This window comes from Aedes albopictus, chromosome 2 (genome assembly GCF_035046485.1).
Source record: "Aedes albopictus strain Foshan chromosome 2, AalbF5, whole genome shotgun sequence".
In the NCBI taxonomy this organism is placed as follows: Eukaryota; Metazoa; Arthropoda; class Insecta; order Diptera; family Culicidae; genus Aedes; species Aedes albopictus.
This window is the reverse complement of record NC_085137.1, coordinates 27,576,615-27,603,543: the sequence shown is the minus strand read 5'-3', so window position 1 is coordinate 27,603,543 and position 26,929 is coordinate 27,576,615. Positions and strand designations below refer to the sequence as shown.

At 38.0% G+C, this 26,929-nt stretch overlaps 1 protein-coding gene and 1 long non-coding RNA gene across 4 annotated transcripts; one reads left to right on the top strand and one right to left on the bottom strand.

Moving 5' to 3' along the window:
* LOC109429704 (ubiquitin-conjugating enzyme E2 E1) lies at positions 1-24,458 on the top strand. 3 transcript variants are annotated; one of them, XM_019705710.3, is made up of 5 exons: positions 1-155; positions 17,641-18,120; positions 18,203-18,350; positions 18,418-18,502; positions 22,808-24,458. In XM_019705710.3, exons 2-5 carry the CDS (start codon positions 17,680-17,682, stop codon positions 22,818-22,820), a joined length of 687 nt encoding a protein of 228 aa, XP_019561255.2. In that variant the 5' UTR covers positions 1-155; positions 17,641-17,679; the 3' UTR covers positions 22,821-24,458. The 3 variants fall into 3 exon arrangements, with proteins under 3 accessions (XP_019561255.2, XP_019561258.2, XP_019561256.2); XM_019705713.3 differs by having other exon boundaries at positions 6-84; XM_019705711.3 differs by lacking the exon at positions 1-155 and adding an exon at positions 4,966-5,124.
* Positions 23,253-26,875, bottom strand: LOC134287484 (uncharacterized). The gene is made up of 2 exons (XR_009997338.1): positions 26,302-26,875; positions 23,253-26,228 (listed from the first exon to the last, which is right to left on the bottom strand). It is a non-coding gene; the product is annotated as an uncharacterized LOC134287484 (long non-coding RNA).
* Positions 26,876-26,929: the final 54 nt, after the last annotated feature.

Genomic DNA, 26,929 nt, shown 5'->3' with positions numbered 1-26,929 from the left:
CAGTGTTCACGAGAAACCTCAGAAGTCATCAGTCCAGTCGGTCTCTGATGGGGAGTGAACACTGTGCAGTCTAGTTTTCTAGTGGTAAGCGGCTTTTCAACCGGATATTTTTTATGATCTTTCGGACTGCATATTGGTGCAAATAGCTAATAAAGGTAACGTAGATTGAATTATTTATAAATTACTTGGATTCACTGTTTGAGTAAAGTGGAAAAGTGAAATAATTGCGATTCAGAAGTGCGTATTACGATGTATCTTCGGATGATCCCCAGCGGGATGGTTTGTGTTGAGAATGAATCTCGACTGAGACACTCCGCGTTAGTGTTGGGGGCTCGGCTCAGTTGTGTTGGGAAGTGTTGCCATCTTTGCTTTTGACTTTGTTGTTTAGTTGTTTTTATTGTAATTGCAATTGTATTTATTGATCGAACGTAAACCAGTTTATAATTATCGGGTCAAGGAAAAACAACTAAGGAATTTTACATGGAGAGCATCAATGAATAGCAATTATAGCGGATTAATTATACACTAACTAATGAATTGGCAGTTACAATGATAGTGATTAAAAGAGTTTAGTATAGTGATCTAAGGGCTAATTTAAAAGATGCTGCTGTCGGTTTCGCTTTAGTTTCTATTGGAAGTCTGTTCCAGATAGAAACACCGTGAATTAGAATACTCTTCCTGGTGGTAGTACTATTCAAGGGGACTACGAAGTTCATAGTCCTTTCCATTTGGCTTCTGGGCAGGTGTTGTAGGATATAATGTGGTGCTGTTTTGAGCCAGACTTGTCTCATGAAACAACACATCCGGCGGTGGTAGTTATCAGGAAGGTCGTGGCCAAGTACGGTGTTTCTGACGGGAATCGTAGATGTCTGGCGCGACATATTGTAGACAAACCTGAGACAGGCTTTGAAGCATTTATGGAGACGTTCCTTGAGTGCTGCCGAGATTCCCGGGAAGTAGACAACATCGCAATATGTGAACATCGGCATGATGACGGCACGTACCAGCTTTAGCCGAACTTCGGTACACCGAGAAAAATTTCTACTCAATGACTGAGTTGGCCTTACTCTGAAATTGAAAAATCCTTTGTTTTCTTACTCAGTTTCGGCTAAAAGTGGGACAACCCATTGGCAATGGGTTGTCCCACTTTTAACGGAAACTGAGTAAGAAAACAAAGGATTTTTCGATTTCTGAGTAAGACCAACTCAGTCACTGAGTAGAAATTTTTCCCTGTGTACATAGGACAGGGGTGAAGCGACGGAAAGTCCGAAGAACGTTGAAGACTTTCATGATCGTTTCGTTGACATGCTCAGTCCATTCCAGGCGGTTGTCCATTGTTAGTCCTAGATTGACGACTTTGGAACTAAACGGGATATTTTCACCACAGAAAGTGATTTCGGCTAGGTTGGCTGTATCGATCCTAGATTTGCTGAAAATTATTGATTGCGTCTTCTTGGGGTTAGGGTGAAGACCATTTGCACAGGCCCATTGCTCAATAATGGACAGTTTTTGGTTGAGTCTGTTGATCAAATTATTAATGTCTTCGATTGGACCCGAGATGTAGATCTGTACATCATCTGCATACATGTGGTATTCACAGTGTAGATGATTCGGTAGGCTGTTAATAAACAAGCTAAAGAGAAGGGCACTCAAGCATGACCCTTGTGGCGTCCCGGCAGAAAGCTGTCTTTCTTGTGATATCACGTTTCCCACTTTAACATTCTGGCTTCTATTCTCCAGGAAAGACTTGATCAGACTACATGCTGTACCGGAAAACTTGAACTCCTCGGAAAGCTTGGTTTGGAGAAGTCGATGCTGGACACAGTTAAACGCCAGGAAGAAGTCTATGAGTACCATAACCGTACAGTACCCGTTGTCCAGACTTCTGTACACATCATGGGTGACTTTGGCAAGTGCAGTTGTTGTACTGTGGCTTCTTCTGTATCCTGATTGGTGCTTAGCAAAGAATGGCTCGGTAGCAAGGTGCGTGTTGATCTGTGCTAGTAAAATCTTTTCAAGGATCTTTGACATCGCCGGGAGGACGCTGATGGGGCGGAAGTCTTTCGGCTCGACAGGGTTTGATTTTTTCGGAATAGGAGTTACGATTGCTTTTTTCCATATATCAGGGAATGTCTGTGACCTGATAATCGAATTAAACAAATGGACTAGCAGGGGCAGAATGAATGGGCTAAGCATCTTTAGAAAGGATATAGGTAATCCATCCGAGCCAGTCGCGTTCGATGTGATCTCCGACATGTAGAGTGCTGCTTCGGCGGCGTTTGTATGATGAAACGCGAACGTTTCGTCTCTCTCTGGAATTCTCTGCTGAACTGTCTGGTTATCCTCAATCCCTCCGTTTTGTAGCTCGAGATGTCCCTCCGTGAAAAACTGGTTCAGTAGATTAGCATCTGTCATATCATCAGGGGAATTTTTCTTGTTGTTGTTATGGATGCCATCTCTGCGCAGGTTACTCCACAGGGTTTTCGCGGGGAGATCGACGGAGAAATTCCTATCCGAGTACTTCTTTTTGGCAGCGAAGATCAGCGAGTTGGCCCTATCGCGTAATCGACAATATTCGTTCCATTGCGGGTCGCCGCGTCGCCTGTTCGGGTTACGCGAGTAGAGTTTGTATGCTAGGTCTCTTGCCGCAGTAGCTTGCTTTTGGTCGAAATACAAAGTGACCGAACGTGCGAAAATTGATTTTTAACCTACTTGGAAATGTCGCAACTCAATTTGGATTAGTGCATATTGTAGCTCTTAATTAGCTTAATGATGCGCAACAGAAAAAATAGATTCAAATTTACTTCGCAGCTGCAACTTCGCTTGTGCTTCTAGCGACGACTTCGATTTGGTGGTGCGACGATAATAGTTTTATAGGGCACTGCAGGAAATTCTCTCTTTTTCTTTCACTCTTTCAGAAATTTTGTAAACAACAAGGCCAAGAAACGTCAAAACCCATACAAAATCAAAACAATGCAGTGTCCTATAGTAAAATTTGTAATTAACAAACAAATTTTGTAATATTATTAAAAACGATAACCTGCCAGTATACACTTTAGATGAGGTCAAGGAAAACTGAACTGAACTGAAAACTTATATTTATTTCAATGTTTTAGTTTGTTTATGTTTATTGTATATGGTCAATGGTCAATTTTTAAAATCGTACAATAAAATGATCTGGCAGTACTGTCGTCTGCGGATGAACAGCAGCTGAGCATGAAGTTGAGTGACTGCATGTGTAGTGTTTGTGTCAACATCGGCATCGCAGATGTCAAAAAGAAGTTGAAGAAAATCTAGAATAACTTTCGAAAGTGTTCTTATTTGATAATAGTTAGCCGTTCGCAATGCTGTTTTATTTTGTATGGCGAGTTTTAAAAATTTTAAAACTCGCCATACAAAATAAAACAGCATTGCGAACTAATGCAACGAATTGCAAAAATCGTAATGGGGTAATTCTCGCTGAGACCGGCCCACTATTTACACCTTATCTTCAAAAACGTTAAAGGTGCCGATTTTCTGAAAGCCCTCGCTAAAACAGTAACAAAAATGCATTTGGTTACTCAAATTGGTGGACCCCCAGTTAGTTTGAGCCACAATAATTTTTGCAGACCCCTCTCGATTTTTGTCAAATGATGGCTTACTTAAACCGTTATAGCTCGAAAGTTTCTCAAAAAACCACCTCAAAACGAATTGTTGTTGAAAAGAGGAAAGGTAGAGCTACTATTTACAATAATAAAAAGTTGGGTCGGCCATATTGATTTTGGCCGCCATCTTGGATTTTTATACCAAAACATTTTTTTCACCATGAGGGCAACCACCGATTTTCAAAATTTTTGCATCAATTGAAAGCTGAGGCATTTATACATAACATATCAAAAAATTAGAGATGTCTTTTTCTTCTTTCAAAAGTTATCTAGTTTTTTTAAATTAAGACACGTATTCTCCATGCATTTCCATGCGCACCGGCAACGATATGCAACAGCAATTGTTGTTGAAGTTGCAAGAAATAAATAATACAACAACACAGTTACCCAAACTTTTGCTCAAACAGCATCAAATTAGGCAAGAAATCATATAACCCAAGCTGTTTGCACCATTTCTTTGCAGAAACGGAAAATTGATCATCTCACCATACAAAAATCCAGCTCACTACTTTCAATCTAGTACTTCACTGATTGCTTCCTATAGGACAGATCGGTGAAGTACTAGATTTGTAGTAATGAGCTGAATTTTAGTATGGTAAGAAGGTCAATTCTCCGTTTCTGCAGTGAAATGGTACAAAAAGCGTAGGTATTATGATTCCTTACCTAATTTGATGCTGTTTGAGCAAAACTTTGGACAACAGTGTTGTTGTTTTCTCCATTCCCTGCAACATAAACAATATAGTTATCCAAAGTTTTGCTCAAACAGCATTAAATTGGACAAGGAATCATAATACCCACGCTATTTGTACCACTTCATTGCAGAAACAGAGAACTGACTTTCTCACCATACTGAAATTCTGCTCATTACTACAAATCTAGTACTACACCGAACGTGCCCCATTGAAGATAAAATCAAATACCTATTAAACTGTTTTACATCAGCCAAGGGCTGAAAGTCTCTTTAATAGGCCTTTTCATGTGACAGATCCGTGCATGCATTTGTTTACAAAGCTTGAACAACAGCTGCTAACAAGACCGTGTCATCTTCATAGAAGAACTGTCAAACGCCCGAACAATCAGCTGATTTAAGACGTCAAATGAAAAGGCCCATAAAGGCAAATCAATGTTTTACATGTAGAAAATTTTTGGCTTGGAAATCATAATAAGCAATTTTGTGATGTCTCGCTAGAATCGTAGAGTGAACCGAGTGAACGCGACGGCCATCACAACACGCTGACCGTCGTCGTCGTTGTGTGTTGCGTGTGTGCTCTGTGCAGTGAACTGAAGAAGGTGGAAGAAGCAAAGGAGGAGGAGGAGGAGGAGAGATCAAAACCAAAAGAGTCAAGACTCTGTGATAGAAGGAAGGCAGGCGATAAATTTCCTGCCTGGTCGTAGGAGGAAAGTGTTTTTTTCGGTGCTTTTACCTGGTCAAAACTATTTGAATAGATCTTGAACTGTTCGGCGAAGTTCCCGGATATAGGTAACTAATAAGTGGAAGTGTTTTTAACAGTTGTTCGGCGTTTTAAAGAACAAAAATTTAGTCGAAAAATTTAGTCTCAAAATGGCCGCTTTGATTTATTGGAAAAAAAGAAACCGAAGATTTTTCATTTGCAATCTCAGTAGAAATTCTTGTTTGTTTATCAGTGATCAAGTGAGCATTCAAAACAGGCGATCTTGCTCAAACGAATGGACGTAAATTTGATTGCAAAAGTGATCACAAAATCCTAGGAAATGTGCCTTCTTTGTGAGTGGATTTCGGTATCGATTGAATTTGGAATTGGAACGAGTAGCAAGCTGGGTACCTTCTGGCGGAGGAAACAACTGCGAAAAGCCGAAAACAAAGAACGAAGCAATCATTCTCAGAAGTGCCGTTCTTCTTCTCCGCAGTTCTTTCAGAATTTCGTTCTGATAGTTTTCGCGTTATATAAGTTTTGTTTTAATTTTGATTTGTCGGAAAACAATTTTAGTTCTGATGAGTAATTTTCCTCATTTGCATAGGCGTTCTATAATATGGAATGGATGTTTATTTTCCTCGGTCTAGTGTCTATATTTTTTAAGCTCAACGCTACTTGTATAAAGGGTTGCAATGCACCCTGATTATCTTGAATGCATCCAATTTTTTGCAAGGAAATGCATCAGAAATTTTTTCGAGGTTGTTTATATTCTTCATTACACGACAGAAAGTTTTGGCATTTCAGGCCATTTTGACAGATAATGCATGCACTAGATTAGGGCCCATATAGCAGACAGGAACAACGCGCCGGTATGTGCCATGCTGAGGATAACGGGTGCGATTAAACTATTAAACGATTTCCAGTCGGTCCTGGAACTTGTCGTAATGAAAATTTTCTTGACTTCCTTGGGCGAGTATATTCGTGCCTGTCATACAATATACAGGGGGGGAGGGGGGCCAAAATGTTTGGGATAGGCAACTTTTTTTCTCAAGAAAAGTTCAACTAGCTGTAACTTTTCATAGAGTGCTTAAAAAAATCCCAAATTTTGTTGGTAACCTATTATATATGCATCATTATTGGTACAAATTTGAACTCGATTGGTTAATCTTTCACGAAGTTCGATCTGGTAAAAAACTATCTTTTAGACAACTAATTTTTGAACTGTCATAGTTCGGAAACCAGTGGACTGAATTGAAGGAAATTTTTAACGTTTATACTGCCGTTCTACGCCCAATTGTCCCATGTTGTATGGGAATCCCATATAACATGGGACAATTATGCGTAGAACGGCAGTATAGGTACTTGATACAATGCAATATTTTCTCACAACGAATAAAGCTATACTGGTTTGTTATTTACACCCATATCAGAGAACCATATAGAGGAAAATAAGGTCAAATTTACAATACATACCACACACAAATCAATACAGGTATATTCCGTTTTTATCAACACGGTCCGCGATTTTCAGTTGACAAAAACGGAATAGGGGTAGGCGGGGCAATATGGCTTAGGGTGTCCATATTGCCCCGCCTACCCAACTTAACCTGGCAAGATGTCAAAAAAGTTTAGTTTTTTTGATACATGTACTGCCCCCACTCGCATATCAGTCCCATTTGACTTTTCATCACTTTTGAGTTAACGTAAGGAATCATCATCATTTTCAACGTACTTTCAAACCCCTTAATAAAAATTGCGGATTTTTATGTCAATGTGCGAAAAAATACCAAATCATGGGCGTCCCATATTGAAAGTACCCGCATAACAGTCCCATCATGGATTTTTGTATCATGTAACACAAAACTGAACAATTTTTTAGTGATCCTAATATTTTTCACAGTTATGTATTCAGGTGCAAAGCAATCTGTGAAAGTTTCGAGATGATCCAAATATTTTTCAAGTTATGACGATTTTTAATAGTTTTGTATGGGAACGAGTCGTCAAACTTCAAACGCTGTTTTCTCAATTCTTACTTTTTGCAAATGGGACTGTTATGCGAGTGAGGGCAGTGTATCCTTTTAAAGTCTATTTGGCATCTATTGCATAAGAATGCTCACGAAGAAAAATGATTTATCCACTTCAAAAAATGTTATGAAAAATGTTTTTCATGACCGTCTTCAAGCATGCAGGGCAGAATGGACACCCCCATGGGGCAATATGGACACCATGAGACTTTTACGAATCCCGTACATTATTTACACCTATAAAGTCATTTCATTACAAAACAACTATTATGGATGAATAATACGCCGAAGTAGTTCATTTTTGTTTAGTTAATTTAAATTCAGGCTGTTTTGTATAAAGCTTCGTTTTTGTCGGCATGTACAGCTGTGCCTAGAACAACTATTTTCCACTGCTGTCGTTTTTGACAAATTTGTTTCACCCTATGTCTACTACCGTGTATGTACCAAACTTTGCGCAGTTAAGAAAAATCAAATTTCTAGTCGTTATAAAAAATACAAACAAACAAAATATATCATGAACAACATGCTCATACGATAGACTAATGATCTTTCTTTGAGTCTGCAATATAAAAAAAAAATCATAATATTAACCAAAAAATACTTAAAATAGAAAAACTATTCCATTGCCTTGTTCCTAACTTTGCGCACAAAATCTTCGATTGTTCCTAACTTTGCGCATAGTGTGCCTAACTTTGCGCATGCTATGAATTGCTCAAAAAGTAATCAAAAATGCTATTATTTAATGTTTGCCCATTAAACTAAAGTTATTCAGATCAGGTAGTGTGCCCTTAATTGATCTTTGTTGAAATACTTTGCCCTACGAGGGAGGGGGAACGGAGGCCTCCGGAGTTCTTGATTTCGTCTGCGGTTCGTACTAGGCACCTACCGTGTGAACAATCCAAACTTCATGAGGGATTGTTTCCTGTGGCTAAAGATCAAAGGTAAAAGCTTTCTGATAAATGAAGTGACCGTTACGGATAGGAATAATAAGGGGTCATTTTAATATGACGTCCATCTTTGGGGGAAGGGGGCTGGGGTTGTCTGAGAAAGTGTGATATGCCATGTATTAGGTATACTATGAAGCGCGACGGGGTGGCCCAGGGGAAGAGGGGGTTCTAAAAGTCTTAAAAATGGTGGACGTCATATTTGAATCGTCCCTAACATTGACCGCCGGAAAATCCAAATGAAGGACTGTTCACAAATCACGTCTCATTGTAGACAGACGGAGAGTGCCTGACATAGTGCTACGGTTCATACAATTTTCTACTAATTTCTATACAAAATCTTCTACATGTCGGAGAGGCAGGCCTGAAATTATCAGTATTGGTGTTACATAATATTTAAATGGTTCATAAGTCATGTATTCACGTTCAACAAGCATTTACTGAAAGTGCGCAAAAATTAGGAACACAGTGCAAATAATGGTTCCAAACATTGCGCACCACTATTTACTAATTAAATTTCGTCTGCGGTTCGTACTAGGCACCTACCGTGTGAACAATCCAAACTTCATGAGGGATTGTTTCCTGTGGCTAAAGATCAAAGGTAAAAGCTTTCTGATAAATGAAGTGACCGTTACGGATAGGAATAATAAGGGGTCATTTTAATATGACGTCCATCTTTGGGGGAAGGGGGCTGGGGTTGTCTGAGAAAGTGTGATATGCCATGTATTAGGTATACTATGAAGCGTGACGGGGTGGCCCAGGGGAAGAGGGGGTTCTAAAAGTCTTAAAAATGGTGGACGTCATATTTGAATCGTCCCTAACATTGACCGCCGGAAAATCCAAATGAAGGACTGTTCACAAATCACGTCTCATTGTAGACAGACGGAGAGTGCCTGACATAGTGCTACGGTTCATACAATTTTCTACTAATTTCTATACAAAATCTTCTACATGTCGGAGAGGCAGGCCTGAAATTATCAGTATTGGTGTTACATAATATTTAAATGGTTCATAAGTCATGTATTCACGTTCAACAAGCATTTACTGAAAGTGCGCAAAAATTAGGAACACAGTGCAAATAATGGTTCCAAACATTGCGCACCACTATTTACTAATTAAATTGAAAAATTTCTTACGAACTGTGATTGATATTACTAGACTATCACCTTTTTTGTCAATTAACTGCAAAATAAATCATCGTTGCACAGTTTTATCGAGGAAAATGTTGATTTTTAGTATAGTTACTTCTTGGCGACCGTGTTAAGGCGAGGCAAATTTTGACATTTTTGTGTATTTTTTGTTTATTTTTCGACATAAACAAAGATTTTATGGACATTGAATATTTGTCAAATAATGTTTATGTTTACACAATGCTAGTGCAATGATTAAACTGGTGAATATATTGACATTTAGTTATTTGTTTCGTTATTTTACAAGAATGCGCAAAGTTTGGACCTGCGCAAAGTTAGGTGCGCACACGGTATAGTGAACATTTAACCGATTTGGTTGGTTTGTGATTTAGGTTATATTTTTCCCTTGCCGCTTCTTTCAAAAAGGTGAGTGTCCGTTTTGCCCCGGCAGCTGAAGATATTTCCAAACTTGATTTTGGATATAATAAAGAAGAAAATATAAACATGTTAAGCATGTAGATACAGCAAAACTACTTGCATGTGTTCTAGAAATATCAGGTTTTAATCGACCTGCAATAAATTAATCACTAAATCTTATTTTAGATGGTGTGAAAATTATAATTTTCATACACAAAAAACGGAGGACGCAACTTTTTCGTGTAAAATCAAGTATAATTTTAATTTCGAATGTTTCTTTCCTGAAACTACGTTTTAGACAAATGGACTATATTCTCCATTCATTAAAAGTTCAAAAAAGTTCGCATATTTCAAAATATTGAGGGTGTCCATTCTGCCCCGGGTGTCCATATTGCCCCGCCTACCCTTAGTGATAAAAACGGAATAATTTATTTAACCAAATACTTTGCAACATTTTAATATGAATTGGAAGTTTTGCTGTTGAACACATTCCAAAAGTAAAAATATGCTGTTTACCATGAAATTTAATTGTTAAAGACATTATTTTTAGCACATTTGCAGCCAGCTCAAATTTCGCCCCGTAACGTGGGTAGATCACCTTAGAATGGTGCGTTGCGGCGTAAGATCTACCATCACATCAAATTTCGGTCTTGTTAATGTTTTCATGCCTTAAGTGGCCGATCAGTGGTAAGCAGACAGTCCAGGATCGAGATTTGATGTGCTTTTTTTTTAATGTTTTGTTGCTAATCCACATTTTATTTCAGGAGTAATCAGGTAAATGTTTTGTTTATAAATGCTTATTAACCATGTTTATGATTGTTTTTCAAACAAATGTATAACAAAACATACACAACACACACTGACATACATTACATATACATATCTCATCATATATTGGGAAAGGGGGGACCATCAGGGCACCCGATTGAAACGATTTGGACAGGAGCTTGGAACTGCCTCCTCCTTGTTGTTAACATTTCGTGGATTGAGGGCGGGCCCTTCGACCCCATCTATTGGGAGTATTCTGTCAATCGAGGGCTTGATTTTGCAGTTGTTCGTGAGAACTTTCTTCTGGAAGGAGATTCTTTTCCCCTGACGCGGGTTTCGCGCAAGTGTCTCTGCTTGCGGGTCCGCACAACCCTTTTTGGCCCTTCATACAGAAGAATGACTGACCACTAACAACAGCACAATCTTGATCAAATCGCTTTTCAGATTATTCCAGAGCTATAGGCGGCTGCCTTGCTACAATAGATGGTAGAACAATATCATCATCATCATTTGCAGCCAGCTCAAATTTCAGTTTTTTCAACTGTGACCGACAAGAGGTTTTCACCACATTTGTGACAACATTTTTGGAAATTTATTTTCGTTTAACGCAAGAATGACACATATTATAGTTCCAGTACCCGGATCGACGTTTAAAAATATGACATACTTCCAGGAATTATTAATCTCCAGGAACACAATTTCGATATCCTCCCAAAAAATGATATGTTTACTTCCTTCCGAAAGGCATTTCTCCACGAGTATCACAGATTCCTATAAAAGTTTCTTCTATGATACTTTTAGGAAATCTACAGGAATTTTTCTAAGCAAGCACTTGTAACTTCTCCAGAGTATTGGATTGCCCAAGAAGTTCCTCCAGAATTCTTCTAGGTTACCTTGTACCATGCCGCTTGTTTATCTTTTGGAATTCGATTAGAATTTTTAGAAAAAAGAAGTTTTGCTCCTTATGATTTCTTCAGAAATTCCTTCTCGAATCAATCAAGATGTCTTTTTTTAAATTTCTCCTGGAGTTTCTTTGTGGATCCCTTCGAATATTCCACCAGGATATGGAATTTATTAACCTTCCTTATGTATTATGATGGGAACAGCTCACTGACGTAGTGTACAGTTTGGGTCTATAATGGCCCTAATGCACAAGATGGGCTAAGAAAATCATTTTGGGATTTAATCTAGACATCCTGCTGAAATTAATCCAACTTGAGTATCTTTGGAGATTCACCAAGATTTTACTTTTGAAATATAGCAGTGTCTCCGTTTCTTCAGAATTTCCTGCGGGAATTCTTCCAAGATCATCCAAGATTTAAATCCCTCTAGAACATTTTTCTGATATTTCTCCAGGGATTCATTCTGGGGTTCCTCCAAAATTTATTTCTGGGATTCCTTCAACATTTTTTCTAGAATGTCATCAGAAGTTCTTTCTTGGATTCTTTAAAGAGTTTTTTATAGGACTTTGTTTTGGTATTTATGCGCAGTTGAAAGACCTATGTACACCTACTGGAACTTTTATTATGAATACTTCCAAGAGGATTCTATCTTTCATCTTTGTTATTTCCCCATGATTAGTAGATGAACCAGCGTTGGGCTGACAATCTCGTTAAAAAAGATAATATAATAGTAATTCTCCCCGATATCTTACTGTGTTTCCTGGGAATATCCTAGTAGTTTAGTCTGGTAATTTTCCAGGAATTCTTTCCTCAAACCCTCCAGAAATTTCTTCAGGGAGTCCTCCTGAAGTTCTGTGTAGAAATCTCCGGGGAGTTATTCCTGAGAATCCTCCAGAATTTCCTAGTGGGAAACTTGAGAAATTCCTTCTAGGAATCCTGTATAAGTTCAGAGTTGATGGGATTTCTTTAGCATTTTTTGGGAATCCTTAAATTCTTCTGAAAACCCTTCAGTAGTTTCTGGAGAAATCCCCAGATCGTTTGTCAAGTTCCTAGACTGCTCTTTCCTAGAGAAACTTATTTCTGGAAAACTTAACTCCTAATTCACCTAAAGAAACTTCTGAATTATTTCCTAACGATATCTCAGAAGAAATCCATTAAAAAATCTGGAGGAATACAAGGTAGAATCACTAGTAGAAATTACTGAAGGAAACCAAGATTCAATAAAGAGCAATCGAAAGATGAAATCCCGGATAACATTCTATTGGAATCTCCAGTTTACCTAGTGAATATTGCAATTTCGGACGGGAAAATTTGGACAGGGTATCAAGGATGACTAGAGAGATCTCTGGTTGAAATTTGAGCCCCGTCAAAAAGAAATAGCGACCAGAAGAGAAGCATTCAGCACATCGCGTAATTTCAAGAAAATCGTGTAAAAAACCGCGTGGAATTTATTGCATTTAAAAAAAGTCTTGTAAAAAAGATTGTAGTGTAAAAATTCAGGTAATGACGGGCAAAACCCCGAACTGTTTAAGTTCTCGGTATGTAGAGCTAGAGTAATTTTTCTATCGGACTATCGGTTTTATTTTTCTCATGTTCAAATAAGAAGTAAAATTATGCGTGAGAGAAAGCATGAATTAACATTATCTACAGCTGAATTTGAAATGTGTTCAATGCTATTGTAGCGTATACGTCTTCTATTTCATCATTGGTGGTTGCTTCAAATTAGCTCATGGATGCATTGCCTCAAGATTAATGGTAAACTATAAATAACTCGTGTTCGAGGGAACAAATTTGACATAAACTTTACTGCCCCCACTCGCATAACTGTCCCATTTAACTTTTCATCACTTTTGAGTTAACGTTATGAATAGTCATCATTTTCGATGTACTTCCAAAAACAATAATAAAAATTATGATTTTTTATGTCAATATGTGAAAAAAATACCAAGTCATGAGCGTCCCATATCAAAAGTACCCGCATAACAGTCCCATCATGGATTTTTGTGTTACGTAACACAAAACTGAACAACTTTGTAGTGATTGTAATATTATTTACAGCTATATGTTCATGTGCAAAGCAAATTGTGAAAGTTTCGAGATGATCGAAATATTCTTCAAATTTTGGCGATTTTTCAAAGTTTTATATGGAAACAAGTTTTCAAACTTCAAATGCTGTTTTCTCAATTCCTACTTTTTGCAAATGGGACTGTTATGCGAGTGGGGGCAGTTTAGTGTTGACAAAAACGGAATGAAATGTTGACGAAATCGGATAGTGACAAAAACGGATAGTGATAATAACGGATAGTGACAACAGGGCTGTTACAGGTGGCGCGGATTTTGCGTTTCTCGCGGATTTTGCGTTTCGCGCGGATTTGGCGCGTTTTTTCTAATGTTGGCGCGGGTTTTGCGGAAATGGTTTTCAAATGCACTTACATCAAACATGTAGACAAGGAACTCAACGCAATCAGAAAAAAAAATAACATTTTCAAATTAGAGTTATGGGATTTTGCACTTGCGAAAAAACATTGGAGTGCTAGATTAACTCCACCGCACTAGACGCTCGTTAAAACTAAATCCTCTTCAAAATTTCTTAGTCAAACTCTTGAAGTAATTTCTTTCCGAAATCAATTTTTGGCTAAAATGTTGGATAGAATTTAAATTTTGGGGCGAAAAATATAGTCATGCCTGGGGTTCGAAAAAACACTGAATCATGGCAAGATATCTGATATAATTGCTAGAATTTCTTGATGACTTTGGAAGCTTCTTTTTTTTATCTTGTACCGACTTTTCGAACCTACTCTAAGCTGATTTTTTTAAATTTGTAAAAGTCGTCTGCCGGAAGTTTTGGAGAAACATTTGGTTGAATTTTCTAGTCAAATTTAAAAGAATCTCGTAATGAAATTCATTGGTTTTGAAGACTGTGTGTTACGTAATCAAAACAGAAAAATCAGATAAGATGTCCTGAAGATTTTTACTATTGTATTTTTAGAGAATTCCATGGAAGAACCTTTTGAAAAACTTTGGATATAATATTAATCATAAGAAATTTGTTTAAACACGCAAAATTTGCCTAATTCATTATGAATGAGTTTCAGGAATTGATGAAATTCCTGAATCAATTATTAGTGGAACTTCTGCCGGATCATTTTTTTTTTTGTTAAAAACTATGATTTATATCGGAGCACTCGTTGACTGGGGTGTTGCGGGCATATTTATAGTTTTTTTTTTTGTAGAATTTTTGAAGGATTTTTTTTGCAGAATACATAATCCAGAATACTTTGAAATCGTTGAAGCTTTCTTAATCCTAAGGCTGAGGACACTCTTGCTGAAATCCTCACCGAATTTCCAAGGGTGTTGTATGGCAAGAAACTATTATCATGTTCCAACGAATTAATTTTTTCTATATATCTTTTGCTTAATGTTCAGAACATTTGCCAGACATGTATTTATGAAATGTTTTCTTTTTCATAAATATCAACCTTGGGAATAAAATTTAGTGGTGTTTTAACCAATAACTTTCACTAGTATTACTCAATTTGTATCTGTACATAATAAAGTCCATGGTTTTTACAAAAAAAATCTGAAAATTTTCTTGTAATTCTCGTAACCCTTCAGCACGCGCGCTTTTGTAAAAAGTACAACACTACCAAAAAAAACCTCGCTCGTCGCATACAGTGCGAGCCCGGTGCAGTTTCGGTTGCTTGATGGCGCGCGTCCTGGGAGGTTAAATGATCTTTTGGGTTTTAAGGGGTTTCAATTATAATGTTGATTATAAATTATTTCAAAAGTTTCGTCAAGAATGCTCCTTTTTTCGTAAAGTAGTAGACACCCTGATCAATCAAAGAACTATTGATGCAAAACTTTTTATTCCAATTAATTAAAAAAGCCTGTTTGCAGCATGCTCTTTTTAGAATAAGATGTTGTCATCCTAAGTCATGGATTAGTGAGAGTTAAAAATCAATTTATCAAAATAAAATTTAATTCAAAATTTTAAAAAGAGAAATCGATCAAGTCAGTTAGGCCCTTATGAAAAAATCATTGTCGAAATTTTCTTTACCAAGAGTGCAACAAAAGATATGAATAATTAATTTCCTCTGAAAAATTATGTCTTTTTATGAATTTGAGTCATTAAAACCATATGTTTTGAATGGCGCGGATTTCATGACCTCGGCGCGGATTTTAAATGGCTTGGCGCGGATTTTGCGGTTTCTGAATCGACACTTTTGTAACAGCCCTGTGACAAAAACGGAACATACCTGTAAATGTGTTCCTCCTCAAATAGACTCTAATCTACATTATTAGAGATATTTCAAGATCAGAAGTAAACAATCTTTGGATATCAAAACTAAAATTTAATGACATTGATGTAAAAAAATACTTTTTTTCGAGAAAGACCCAAAAGGTGTCAATTCATCATAACTTTTTTCAACGTTCAACAAGTAGCTATGTTTAAATAACTTGTGAAGCAAAAATATATTGTTGATAAACGCTCAAAATTTCATTCAATTCGGTTCATTGGTTTACGAGATATGACAGTTCAAAAATTAATTGTCTTAAATAGGGATGGCATGCTCCTCAGTTTGTGTGCAAGTGTGCGCGGTTTTTATATGAAAATAAGCTGCACTGTGCACATTTTAAGTGCGGAATGCCATCCCTGGTCTTTAAAATAGTGTTTTACTAGAACGGTGCAACCTTTATGAAAAGTTGTTACAGCGTGATGAACTGTTTTGTGCAGCGAAGAGAATTGTCAGACAAAAGAGGCAAACAACAAGCAACAAAGAAGGCGCAGCGATTACTCTTTATCCCAATTGGTAACAGATAATGACATGATTCCGAAAATTTTTGTTGCAGACAAAACGGAAGCTGAATATGTTGCGTACTTTTCAACTCGTGAAAAATCAATTACAGTGACCCCACAATTTATGAATCGGCAAAAATGACCACAGTTTATGGATCACTCATTTAAACAACATGGTGATTCATAAATAGGGTGCAAAATTAAGGTGATTCATCGGTGTGGGGTCACTGTATTACCAACCCAAAATCGAAACTTTTTGATGATACATCTTCAGCAACGTTGCAGTGTTTACCGACTCGAAGTTACCGCTCGAAAATCTCAATGCAAGGCTTAAAAATCTCTTAACTCCTGCTGCATGATCTTTATCCCATTCTTTTCAATTTGGGACAAATCTATGTCGCATTGGATAGAATGTCACAACAAATTCAGGTTGCGACATTGTCATTATTGTTGCGCGATGGTTGAATATTGATTACCCAGTGTGAGAGAAAAAATAAAAATAACTGGAAGCGGAAGAAGCGAGCTTTTCAGAGTGTTGTACAAAATACAACAGAGCGACTACTCAAAAATTAAACCGAATTTCAATAGGCTGTGAACAAGTTTATCGAGGTAAAGTATCATTAATATCATTTTACACAATACATTATTCTCAATTTAAGCTTCTTGAACTTTACAGAATTCATTGTTCTTATAAATCATTTAGAGTAGAAATCTACTTCGGCATATGCACTGATTCCCGTCATATCAGGCGGGAATAGCCAGTAATTACAGATATTTCAACTTATCCTTTGCCAATTGCTGATCAGATGGAAGCAAAAAGATATTGATGCATCAGTATATAATAGGACAGCTCGGTGAAGTACTAGATTTGTAGTAATGAGCTGAATGTTAGTATGGTGAGAAGGTCAATTCTCCGTTTCTGCAATGAAATGGTGCAAAACGCGTGGGTATTATGATTCCTTGCCCAATTTGATGCTGTTTGAGCAAAACTTTGGGCAACAGTGTTGTTGTTTTCTTCATTTCTTGCAACATAAACAACATAGTTATCTACAGTTTTGCTCAAACAGCATCAAATTAGGCAAGGAATCATAATACCCACACTTTTTGCACCATTTCATTGCAGAAACTGAGAATTGACCTTCTCACCATACTAAAATTCAGCTCATTACTACACATCTAGTACTACACCAAACGTGCACCATGCATTGAAGCATCGTTTTATTGGTTGCATAGGATTGGTAAGGTTATGCATTGCTCCATCAATCCTGTGTTCTAGAACAAAGGCATAATACATGATAGTATTATCTCAATGAGATGCCCAATGCTGACTGAAATGTTTCACATATGCATTAATACAAAAGCTTGTAAGGTTCCTGAAGATTCTAGGATATTCTTGATTGTATAAATAACCTTATAAAAATTTGAAAAGGCTAAACATTGAACACAAAATCTTTATTCTCAAACAAAAAATAAATATCATGGATCAAAATCATAAGGTTCAATGTTCGTAAAAATATCTACCAATGTGATTGGGGTGAAAAACATACTCGCATTTTCGTGTCTTGGAACCCCATCTTATACTGACGATGTCCCCCCCACTCCTGTTTATTCCGTTGCAGCTCGGAGGTTGAGTGCAATTTTGCAGCTTGAGGGCCAACATGTCGACCAGTGCCGGATCGAGTAGCACTACCGGAGCAGCGGCTACGGGTAGCGGTGGTTCAGCTGGAAGTGCCGGAGGTAGCAGTGCGGCTGGTGCTGGCGGTGGCAGCAGCAGCGCTGGATCAGGCGGTGGACGTCGCAACGGCAACGGAAGCGGCAACTCCACTCCCGAAGCGCCGGCTGTGCCCAAGCCTGAGACGAAGGAAACCAAGTCCAACCCGAAGATTTCCAAGGCACTGGGCACCTCGGCCAAGCGTATCCAGAAGGAGCTGGCGGAAATCACACTGGACCCGCCACCGAACTGCAGCGCCGGCCCGAAGGGAGACAACTTGTACGAATGGGTTTCCACCATTCTGGGTCCACCCGGATCCGTCTACGAGGGAGGGGTGTTCTTCCTGGATATTCACTTCTCACCAGAATATCCGTTCAAACCGCCAAAGGTTCGCGTCTAGAAACTTATCGCTATTCGAAGGAGGAATCGCATTTATAAAATTGTTTCTCATTTTGTTCTGCTTCAAACAGGTCACATTCAGAACGAGGATATATCATTGCAATATCAACAGTCAAGGTGTGATCTGCCTCGACATCCTCAAGGATAACTGGTCTCCGGCGCTTACCATCTCGAAAGTGCTGCTTTCCATTTGTTCTCTACTAACAGACTGCAATCCAGGTAAGCTGGCACATATCGGTAGATGCCCAGAATACAGTATGTAATTGTTTCCATTTCATTATTACAGCTGATCCACTGGTAGGAAGTATTGCCACACAATATCTGCAGAATCGGGAAGAGCATGATCGGATTGCTCGCCTGTGGACTAAGAGGTAAGTTCGTTGTTGAGTGTTCTCTGTAATATTTAACAGATTACTGTTTTGAATCTACAAATTACATATTATGTACCTACGTCATCATGCAGCTTCTTTCTCCGATCTGCTTCGATATACAGCTGTGTATGGACTCTTAGGGGGCATCCATTTTATGTTTTACGCCAAATTTTGAAAATTTCTCCTCTTTTGATTGACAACTTTCAAAAATTTAATCTTATTAAACTTCCACCAATTAAACAATGAATGTTCTGGGTATAACGTAAGCTTTTAAAGCGGATACTTAAACGCCTCTACGAATTTCCCACTCCATAGTACTTTGGAGAGTGGCGCTAAGTCGAAGATCTTTCGTTAAGTAAGTACTACATCAACATCTTCCCTATCCCACGCGTCAAGAAGGGCGTGGTCGGGAATATTGACATCTATACTTTTAAGGTATCTGTTTTAGATTACTCAAAAGGGGTATTAAATGATGCTAGTATTTAATCTACGAAGTATAGTGTTACGCTAACGCCTCTTACCCAATATGCAGGGCTGTTACAACTTGCGTGAAATTTGCGGTTTTTGCGTTTGGCGCGGATTTCGTCCTAATGGGTAGTACGCTGATCGCAAGAAATTTCTTGGCCTATCTCGATGCGTGGAAAATTCAGGCAAGGAATCGCTCAAGAAATAATAAAGCGTCGCTTTATTCCGGATCCTAGTACGGTGCTGAAACGAAACGTCAAATCAAATTGGGCTTGCTGTGTTAAATTTCTTGACCATTCCGGTCACGGAAAAATAATGCACTGAAAGAAAATTACTTGAGCGATTCCGTTTGAAGTGCATACCTCCCATAATCCAGCGCCAATTCCCGGCACCCCAGTGCCGAACTTCCAGCAAAATCAAACCCATCTTTGTGCTGACGAAGGTCACTCGTCTGCGTGTACCTAATAGCATTTTAAGGCTTTGGGCGGCATCAGAGTGAATGTGTAGTTCATTGACTGCAAATCCCATTGCGGAATTGTTGCGGGAGATGATTACTTACAAAAATGCGTTTAGAAAATATGCGACAAGTGATATTTTGATTTGTTTTGTTGTGAGATGCCGAGAATTGGTGCGGGTGCCCAAGTAGTTCGAAATCCTAACACTGTCAGCATCACAAACCAAGTCAAAAAAAAAAATGACGAATGCTATCTTATCTACCTATCTATAAATCTGAAATGTTCTCAGAAAAAGATCATTAGGTGTATTACAACAAGGAGAAACAATCCTGAAATAGTAGTTTACGCAACAAGTTGCAGAATGACGATTTTTACAGCACGAGTCGTACATCGTAAAATCGAGTTCTGCACCGAGTTGCGTATAACGTTTTTTGCAATTTCATAAATTACCCTTGAGGATAGTTATCAACAATACTTTTTCATCAACCAGCACACTAATGTTCATAGCCAATGTTTAAGAAAATCTGATCATAATAGGTTATACTGTGCAGTTGTCACAATTTTTCAAAACTGCGCCCAGAAAGCATCAAGAAGTTGACCAAAACTGAAAACAGTGCTGTAATGGTTCATTACGCAACGCAAATCAGTACTGTAATGAACCATTACAGCACTGTTAATTCGGTGCGGGAAAGTAGGCCTTTTCCTGTCAGATTTGCGTGCGTCAGATTAGGCTGTTTTACTATTACGATGAGAAATTGCAAAAAAATCATTACAAGTGTTCTTGGGCCAACTTTTTTTTTCGTGAATTCTTGGACGAACTGTTCAAATGTTAAGCGCAGTTTCGAGTTCAAAAGGAATCGCTCAAGAAACTTCTTGAGCGATTCCTGGCAGAAACTTTCTACGGTGACTGCCATTTGAATTGTCATTTCTTCGCAACAGCGTACTGTGATGGAAGAAAAACGGTTTCTTGGGCGATTCGGGCAAGCAATTTCCCATGCATCAAGATAGGCCGAGAAATTCCTTCTGAACTGCAAACAGCCCTTTATTGAAAATGGTATTGATGAGTTTAATAGAAATAAAAAAAAATCTGCAGTCTGTAAAAATGTATGTAAACATACTTCAGACTTCGTGGCCGTGCGGGTAGCGGTAGCTGCAGTCTGAAAACTTGTCGTCAAACGGAACATTCTCCACTTGACCAATAAGTGTTTCGTTTGTTGTCCGTTGTCCCATGTTTGTGATGATTGTTCAGTTTGTGCAACCTCTGGTCGAAGACGGTGTAGTGTCTTTAAATATTTTGACGACATTTACTACATAGTATGATAGAATATCAAGTGGTAATTCTACTGCAATTGTCAAAGGTTTTTGTGGTGCAATGTTTGGAAGATTGTTGATAAAAGAAACCAAAAAAGTATTCCCATAAACATTTCGGGGTTAATTCCTGGAGAATTGTGAATCCTTTTTTAAAGAATAATGGAAAACTAGCTGTACCCGACAAACTTTGTCTTGCCTACATCGTTTTTTGACGTTTCAAGTTTTTATCCATGACCAATTCCCCGGTCACAATGTATGGAAGATCGATTTTCAAAAACTCTCAATTTTTCCATGTTTTTTGCCCCATAAACCTTTCTTGGGTGAAAACTAACAGAACAGAACTAAGACGACGATAGATGTAGTAATACATTCCTGAACTGAGAAATTAGAAGATTAGAGATTAGAAGCCAAGAATAATTTGATGAATTTTGATGAACAGCTTTATTTAATTTCTGTAAGTTGCTTAAGTTGAGAATTTCCGGCAATTCTTGAAAATTTTCCGACTTTCCACTTTTGTTGAGTTTCAGATATTTTTCCTGATTTCCCGAAATTCTCGGGCCTGATCATGGTAGCAAAGATTTTAAATTTAATATATTTGATGGTAGCTACATACCGCCAACCCAAGGAACAATCACTCATTTAATCAACATTGCAATGACATTTTTATTGCACATTTAATAGAATTACAGTTTAACATCATTTCATCACAGCTTGTAATCAGGCGTTGTTCAAACAAAAGTGGAGAAGTTATTCAGCAATCTTTTCTGCAAGCGCGATACAGGCTTTACAGTAGGAAGTAATCTGTGTTATATCAGCTTGTATTCAGCTATAATAACCTGCTGCGAAAACAAAAACAAATTGAAGTGCGAGGTGCAATTATTGTCCAATCATGTTTATTTGTCGCATCTTCTAAAAATTTCTAAACTTGGGATTTAAACTCGTGAACTCCCAATCACTCGTCGCATGCTTTACCGACTACGCCATCCTGGAATTGGTAAGTTGCTTGCTGAGATTGAAACATTTTCACAAAGCTATGAAAGATCAATATTCAGATTTATGAAAGGTTTATTTAAAAAAAGTTGTGAAGATAACTACAACTTTGAAATTGCTACGAAAATTAGCAAATGTTTCGAATATTTCGCATTGGTGTGCAACAAACATCAATACATATCTTGTACCGACTTTTCGAACCCTCTAAGCAGAATACCCTCTTCGAATGAGTGTAATCAGTTTTGTACCTTTTAATTCCGCCCATATTACTTATCCTTTGACAGATACGCGTATTTCGACTACCACTTGTAATCTTCCTCAGTGTCAGTTATCCAGTGGTACAAAACTGATTACACTCATTCGAAAATCAATAAATATTTCATAATGAGGAACGTTCCAGTACTGTTCTATTATAATCAATTTGATCTGTTGTTCAATCGAAAAGTGATAATCGAACAAATAAATCTTAAATCCGTTTACCTAGACGAACCAGCCAAGGGCTGAAAGTCTCTCAAATAAAGACAAATCAATCAAATTAAATCCGTTTATTCAGCTTACTGTTAAACAATTATTGAACGTTTCCACAATAGCTGAAGTATTAAACATCAAAAGCATTTGTTCAACTTATGTAGACTACAATAATCAGCTTTCGGAAACTGTGGAACAAAAGCTTTTTAACGCGTAGGAAAAAGTTCTTCAGCTTATATTAAAGCTAGTAAGGGCAAATCGAACAAACAAAAATTGCTGACGCTTGTTAAGCTTATACTTAAATTGCTGTTCACATACGTGCCAAATGTTGCATTTTGGCTTATTTACAATGAAAATAGCATCTTTTCAGCATTTGGTTTTGTTCAGCTGCGAATGTTATAAACCAGCAATAGTTCGACATGCATGCTTATTTATGACTTTGAATTGTTCCTTGGGAAGGCGGCTCGTGTATACTTTTCCATCTCTCAAAAGTAGCAACAATAGCACTTATCTCCCGAAAAACGAGTTGTTTATTTGAATGCCTTTTGCAGTAATGTTGTAATTGTTAAATAGTTTATCATCTGACCTACCTCTTTTTGTTTTATTTTTCTTCCAGATATGCAACGTGATTTCCTAAATCTGACGCTCTGTATATTTTTTATGTGAAAATCAGTAATATTTATAATTCTAACCATAACGAAGGAAACATACTACAACTAATAAACTAAATTGAAACAAGAGTAATAAAAGTAGCAACAACTCAACAAAACAAAAACTCAAAATTCCAAAATTGAAAACCAAGAGAATCCAACTGCGCGCTAGGAAAGACTTTCTCTCGAAGTAGGACTGTACACCCTTCTGCCGTGTCTGTGAGCTTCTCTCGCCGCCTCGACTCGAAATCTTCTTGTGTTGTCGTCTCGTCCCCTCATATATACTGTATACACTACAAAACATCGTCCAGTTTTCCGTTTTGCCTCTCGTGTCTACCGAGGAAATCACAACAAATCAGCACTCGCAAATGTTACACTGTAAATTTAATTTTCCGTTGGTCTTTGTTTCTGTATAGTCGCGCGTTACCGTTGTGGATCGACATGTGTGCCGTGGCTATCACAGATGATATGTATAGGGTGTACCTTGGTGTAACGTAACAATGGCAGCTTTCAATTTCTCAATGGAAGTTCAGATGAACCGAAAACAAGTTACATTCTGTCAAGGTACAATAAGTCTTATCTCTTATCCTTGTTTGACCCCAGCATCGTAGCTATCAAGTAGTATCGTAAGTAATTAAAAGCTAGGTTTTACAATTACAAAACAACGTCCGTAGAAGGTTGTAGCCTTTGAGAATTTAGTTTGTGTTATAGCAACAAGTATAATTAAGTATTGTGAAATGATTGCCAGTGCAAATGGAATGTCCAAGTTTCTAAACTGTTTTTTTTGGTAACACTGTTCATCTCACAATGATGGATATCTAAGCAAGAATTGTTACATATTTAAAAAAGTATCGCATTACTGCATTGATTATCTTTGCGTTTTGTGAATTCTCGCCACTTTTTTCAAACATCGACTACATACGTGGTTAATCTGGTCACGTAAAATGATTACATTTGCTCTAAAAGGCTGATTACATACGTATAAGCTTTCCTTGTGTGCTTAAATGCTGATATAGAGCTTATTAATGTCCAGCATAACTTGCTTTTCTGCAATTTAAATTGAGCCCGGTTGACATGCAAATTTTGATAGAATTTAACAATATGGGATTCATCTGTCTTGTCTTTTCATAATATCTTAGTTTCGATATTATCCGAATGATACATTTTCCGGCTCACCGTCATTCGAAACAATGTGATGTAAAATATCTCAAAGACTGATGCAGCTGAATAGTTAAAGTCATAACATAATGTGAGATCTCAGACGCAACGATACACCTAGTAGTAAAAAACAAACACATGACATTTGTGACAACAGCTTATGTCTGAAGTTGAATGACGAACCGGAGTAACATACATTCATAGCAAAATTAGATTTTTGGTATGAAAAAAGACAACCGGTTCATCTGCACAACTGCAATCATTTCAAAATACTCGTCGCTGGAACATCATCAGCGCAATTTGTGTTTTACTTCTTTTATACGTAACCACTGGAATTAGAGTCGTTAAGTTCAGTCAGGACAGGAGATTAGAGTCGGAAAAGATGGAGACATTTGAAGGTGAAAAAATACAATATTTAAACTATATGGATAATAAAAACAGAAGTAAATGTGTATCGAATTTCGACTATCATGCATCAACTGAAGAATATCACAGCCATGTTTAAAAATAATAATATGAAACAAATATGATGAAATAGTCAGGCACGGAGAAACGATGCCATTGTTCTCCGATTGTCAGTTCCCGAAATGAACCGTTATACCAAAAAGGGTTTAAATTATGATACACAAATAACGAAACGCAAAGTTTGGCCTTTTCAGAATAATTGACAGACACCTACCTGGATAAGGGCCAATGTTTCATACTAAATGCAGTACTGGTTTATTAGGACAGAGTTTTCACTCAAGTTGAATTTCTCATATTCTTTAGGAATCCCCGAAGGAATTCCAAAAGGAATCCTCGAACGATTTCCAAGAGTATTTCCGTAGGAATTCTATAAATCACCAAAATAATCCCAAGAGAAAAGCCCGAAGAAATTCCAGGAGGAATCTCCGAAGAAATTTTAGGAGGGTTCCTCGAAGAAAGTCCAGGAAGAATCCCCGAAGAAATTACTGGAGAAATATCTGCAGGAATGCCAGGGGAAACCACTGAAGGAATTTCGGGAGGAATCTCCGGAAGAATTCCAAGCGGAATTCTCGAAAGTGTTTCAAACGGAAATCCTGAAGGAATGCCAAGAGAAATCGCCAAACGAATTCCAGGAGGAATTTCCGAAGGAATTCTAGGAGAAACCTCCGAAGGAATTCAAGAAGTATATCCTGAAGGAATTCTAGGAGAAATCCCTGGAAGAATTCCACGAGGAATTTCCGGAGTAATTTCATGAGGGATCCCCGAAGGAATTCCGGCAGGAATCTGCGGAGAAATTTGTAGAGGAATCACCAAACAATTCCGAAAGGAAACTCCGAAAGTATTCCAGGAAGAATCTCCGAAGAAAGTCCAGGAGTCATATCCCGAAGAATTCTTGGATAAATCTTCGAAGGAATTCCTAGAAGAATCTCCAAAGGAAATTCAGAAGGAAGTCCAGAAGAAATACTTGACGGAATTCCAGGACGAATTTCTGATGGATTTCCAGGAGAAATCCTCGAAGAATTTACAGGAGAAGTTCTTGCAGCAATCCCAGAGGGACCTTCTGAGAAAACTCTAGGAGAAATCTTCGAAGAATTTCCTAGCGGAATTCCCATTATAAGTCCAGGAGAAATCTCCGAAGAAATTCCAGTAGGAGTCCTCGAAGGAATTCTAGGAGGAATCTCCGAAGGAATTCCAGGAGGACTTCTGGAGGAATCTGTGATACAATTCTAAGAGGAACCATCATAGAAATTCCAGTAGGAAACCCCGAAGGAGTTTCAGGAGAGATCAGTAGAAATCCCCCGAAAGAATTCAAGAAGAATTCCAGAAGAAACGCAGAAGGAATTCCAAGAGGAATCTTCGAAGGAATTCTAAGAGGACTCGTTAAGGGAATCCAATGAGAAAACCGCGAAGGAATCCACGACGGACTATAAGGAGAAATCCCCGAGAGAATTTCAAAAGGAATCCTCGGAAAAAGTCTAGAACGAAACCCCGAAAGTAAATCTAGGAAAAATCCCCGAAGGAATTTCAATAGGAATCTTCGAAAGAAATTTCCGAAGGAATTCTAGGGGAATCTTCCGAAAAAAATCTTGGAAGAATCCTCGAAGGAAGTCCAGGGGCACCCCTGAAGGAAGTCAGGAGGAATCCCCGAAGAAATTGCAGGAGAAATCCTTGCAAGAACTCCAGGGGGGATTCTCGGAGGAATTCCGGTAGGAAGTAACTCCTGGAGACATCCGTGAGTCCTCCTAGAAAAATCTCTGTAGTAACCTCAGGCCATAAAAGTTCAGCCTATTGGACGCAGTGGCTTAATTTCCCCAACAGGGGAGGGAAAAAAAATAACCTCAGGAACGACCCCTGAAAGAACACTTGGAAGAATTCCTAAAGCAACTTCTCTGGGAATCCCCTAAAAATATCCTGAAGGAATTTTAAAAGGACCGTTTATATAGGAATACCAGAATTCTCCTGGAGGTATGCTTGGATCTTCCTGGAAGATTATCTGAAGGAACTTCCCTGAAGAAAATCAGGAGGAATCTCTGAAGAAACACCTGCAAGAATCCCTGAAACTTCTGTAGGAATTCCTGAAGGAACTACTTACGAAATTTTCGAGGTGGATCTCTAGGAGGTATCTGTGAATCGTCCTGAAAGACTCTATGAAGGGACTTCTGGAAAGATACCTGAGCGAACCCCTGTTGAAACAGCTTAGGGAACTTCTGAAGGAATTCCTAATGAATACCTGGAGGCATTCTTGAATCCTCCTGGAGCTATAAGGGAGATCCCTGAACGAACTTATAGAGAGGTCACCGAAAGAACTTCTGAAGCAATCTTTGAAAAAACTATTATACTGTATGAATCCTCGGAAGAAACTTATGAGTTAATCTCTGGAGGAACTTCTGCGAGAATATCTGAAGGAACTGCTAGATCCCTAACAGAACTCCTGAAAGTATCTCTAAAAATTTCATCCCGAAGGA